At 40.3% G+C, this 3,716-nt stretch overlaps 1 protein-coding gene across 1 annotated transcript; it reads left to right on the forward strand.

The window, feature by feature from the left end:
* The first annotated feature begins 922 nt into the window (after nt 1–922).
* Nucleotides 923–2,904, forward strand: LOC106934981 (snake venom serine protease KN13-like). Its single transcript, XM_015015189.1, has 7 exons — nt 923–934; nt 1,109–1,226; nt 1,448–1,634; nt 1,717–1,902; nt 2,208–2,269; nt 2,371–2,498; nt 2,583–2,904. Exons 2-7 carry the CDS (start codon nt 1,178–1,180, stop codon nt 2,724–2,726), a joined length of 756 nt encoding a protein of 251 aa, XP_014870675.1. The 5' UTR covers nt 923–934; nt 1,109–1,177; the 3' UTR covers nt 2,727–2,904.
* The last annotated feature ends 812 nt before the right edge of the window (nt 2,905–3,716 follow it).

Below are 3,716 nucleotides of genomic sequence, written 5' to 3' on the forward strand. Positions count from 1 at the left end.
AATGGTTTTCATTTTTAATTTAAAAAAATTTCCCCAAAAAAAAAAAAAAAAAAAGTAAAAAAATTTTTTTTTTTTTTTTTTTTTTTTTTTTTTTTACAAAAGATCAATTTCAAGGATAATAATTGTTTGTTTGTATCTAGGTTTTTGTTGTGTTCTGTGTTTTTCTGTGTAGTTATTTTGAGATTTTCTGTGGTAGGTCCTGTTTCCCTGTGAGTCTCTGTCCTGTCCTCCATGTTGATTGATTCCAGCTGTGTCTAGTTTACTGATTACCCACCCCTGTGTATTTAAGTCCAACTGTTGTCTGTCTCTTGTTGGATCCTCGTTGGATCCTGTGTCGTTTGTCTAAGTCTTCTTACCAGCCTGTGTCAGTTAGCCATTCAGTAGAACTGTGAAGTCCTGAGTTGGTTGAACTATAAAGAGTCGTCATAGTAGAACTGTTCAGTGCTATGTCGGCGTCAGCTCTCTAAGGAGTCGTTTCCTGTTCAGTTGCTACCAGGGTTAGTGTATCTCCGCTCACCGTGCTGCTGTTCTGCTTACTGGACTGTCGAGCTGTACATTTATCATTAAATCATCATTTTCATTACAACCTGGGTTCTACCTGCGTTCTCTCCTCACCACCTCAATCCCACCTCATGACAGTTTTGAGTAAATTGTAATAATTGATCATTTATTTGTGAGAAATAAAAAAAACATAACTGGACAAATATTGATTGAAATGATTAGTATTTGAGTTAATAATCAGATAAAATGTTTTTGAAGATTTTTTTTTTGTTTCTGGCACTATTTCATGATTAAACACTTGAGGGTCAAATTGACCCAGGATCATTATTGTCTTACCTGAGAAACGAACATAACAGGAGGGTTAAGTTATTATAAGGGGGAATGTTTAGTTATTAGTGAAATAATCTGTCAATGGAAGAAGAATTTTTTCCAAGTTTCTTTAAAAAAATGAGATGTTACAGTTCCTCTGTGTGCAGATGACAGTGCCGATCAGTGTCAGTCCTGTGATTGGACAGATCAGTGTCTGTCCTGTGATTGGACAGATCAGTGTCTGTCCTGTGATTGGACAGATCGGTGTCTGTCCTGTGATTGGTGGCTTTCTTTCCAGCAGGAAGTTGTGAACAGAGTTTAAAAGCTGCTCCAGGACTGCAGACATTCACAGGAAGCTGGACCAGCAATGGCTCTGCTGAAGGTTCTGCTGCTGCTGCTGGTGCTGCTGGTGCTGGGTGAGTCGGAGACACTGGGGACACTGGAGACACGTCCACTGGTTCCAGGGAGGCTGCTGCTCTCTGTGACTCTCAAACTTCCCTCTGATTCTGTTTCAGACTGAAACTTCTTTGCATATAAACTGTGATGCTTTTCAATCTTTAACTGTTTATCCTCTTTCTGTTCCTGCAGCCATGTTTGCACCTGGTTTCTGAGTAAAGTCCTCCTTTCTCTTCTTCAGGTGTTTCAGTGAACTCAGGTGTTTCTCGGCAGAAGAGAATCATTGGAGGTCGAAACTGTCATGACACAGAGCGTCTGTATCATGTTCGGCTGGAGAGCACCAATGTTACTCATAGGATGCGCTGTGGAGGATCTCTGATCCACCCTGAGTGGATCCTGACTGCAACTCACTGCTGGCAGCCAGGATGGTAGGAAAGAGACATGAAGACAGTTTTATCTACGGATTATCAGGTTTTCTGTCTGTTCATTATAATTTAACTTTTTCTTCAGGACTATTAAGGCAGTGTTAAAAGTTCATCCACGGACTGCTGTGCAGCTAAGACCAGCAATCCGACTACCTCCTGAGACTTATAGGCTCTTTGGCAAGCTGCATGACATCATGATGCTGAAGCTTGAGACACCAGTAACAGATGTTCCAGTTGCTCCACTACCAGACTGCAACAATCGTCTTAAAGTGTAAGTCTTTCTCTGATTATAACATGACTTCAGGTTTTCTGTCTCCACTCCTCCAGTCCTGCTGCCTCTGCTTCAGCACACCTGAGTCAGGTAATCAGGCCACCAGCAGAACCAGAACCTGTTTAGCTCAGGTGTGTTGGACCAGAGACACATGTAAAGGATACAGGACACCATCACTGAGGACTGGAGGTGGACACTCCTGTGTCAGTGGATGAAGTCCTTCATGGATTCATTTTATGTTCTTTCATTGTTAATTAATTTTCTACATTGTTATATTTTTGTATTTTATTCTTATTGTGTTTTAGAGGCGATGTTGTTCAGCTGGCAGGAGAGGGAGGAACGACAACCGGCCCCAATAATATGCGATGTGAGAGAAATATTGAAGTTATGAGAATAAAATCTTTGTTTCTGTTTCTACAGAGAAGGTCAAGTGAAGAACATGTTTATGATTCTCATGTTTCTCTACAGTGCCCCTCACTGATGCTATTCCATCCGAACTTCAGTGTGTCAACATGAAAGTTAATCAGGTTTTGGACGTCATGAAGTACCGTGGGCATTTATTTTCTGCTCAAGCACCAAACAAAGATATATGCTTAGTAAATTTGTTTCTTCAATTTCTCTCCACTGTCATTACTTTCCTGTTTTACAACATACATATATTGATATACATTTTTTTACAGGGTGACGATGGTGGAGCAGCGATGCACAACGGCATGATATATGGAGTGATTGTTATTGGTGGAGAACCTGTATGTATGAAGGACCCAGTTACAATCATGGATGTGTGTGAATACCAGGGGTGGATAAAACATAGACTATCATGAAATAAAATTCTCATCAAATTTCCTCTCGCATATAATTGTATCTTCATCAGTTTGATCCACATGTTTGTAGAATTAGAATAAATTGTTTTGTTTTCCTTCTCACCTGATCTTCACCTCCCTAATGGAGTTTTCTCTTCACCTCAGAAATGAAAAATAAATTAATAAATGCATGAAAAAGGAACATTTCCTGGCTGATTGTCTTTACATTCATGGTTCAGTTTGTTCAGTTGATATTTTCCCTGAACTGACTCTAAAAACATGTGTTACGGCCCCTGGCCTCTTGAGGCTGTGCAGGCTCCCTTCTTGTTATGCAGGTTCAGCTGTGAGGGCACATCTCCCTGATTGGCTGCAGGAAAAGCAGCTACACCATTGGATCAGCAGAGGATTGTCAAGCCAATCAGACGTTCATGAGGCCCACCTGCACCCTATAAAAGGCTCCTGAATCCATTCCTCCAGTGAGGCAGCTATTTTGAAGAGGTTTTGTGAAGCTGCCTCCTCTTGAAGCTGCAACTGCTTTAGGCAGGTTTTAAGCTAGTTTGGTCTTTGTGTGTTCCTGCTTGTCCAGTTCAGCAATTTTGACTTTGCTCTAGTTGACTACAAGTTAGAAGCTTGTGTTTAGGAGGCTTGGTGCTCCCCTTAGCATTCCCTTTGTGTGTTCCCCGTTTTCCCCTTTTGGTTTATTTTGAGTTTACTTTGAACTGACTTGTTTGGACATTTTGTAACTTTAATTTGCACCTGACATTCTTGAGTTTGTTAATCCCTTTTGTTTTGCATTAATTGGGTTAAATTGTACTGTTTTGTGAAACTTTCTTTTGTAATAAATCATTTTTACTTTACACTTTGGCTCTGGACACATTTTATGTTACCGCCCCTGGACCCTTAACAACATGACATGAGTTTTAAATCACATGAAGAGGAACACCAGAAGTAATTTATTAAGTTTGTGTCTTTATTTCAACCTGTAGAGACTCACACAGAGAGAGAAGCAGC

Source organism: Poecilia latipinna, unplaced genomic scaffold (genome assembly GCF_001443285.1).
Source record: "Poecilia latipinna isolate Pla-1442-1.1 unplaced genomic scaffold, P_latipinna-1.0 Scaffold1891, whole genome shotgun sequence".
NCBI classification, from domain to species: Eukaryota; Metazoa; Chordata; class Actinopteri; order Cyprinodontiformes; family Poeciliidae; genus Poecilia; species Poecilia latipinna.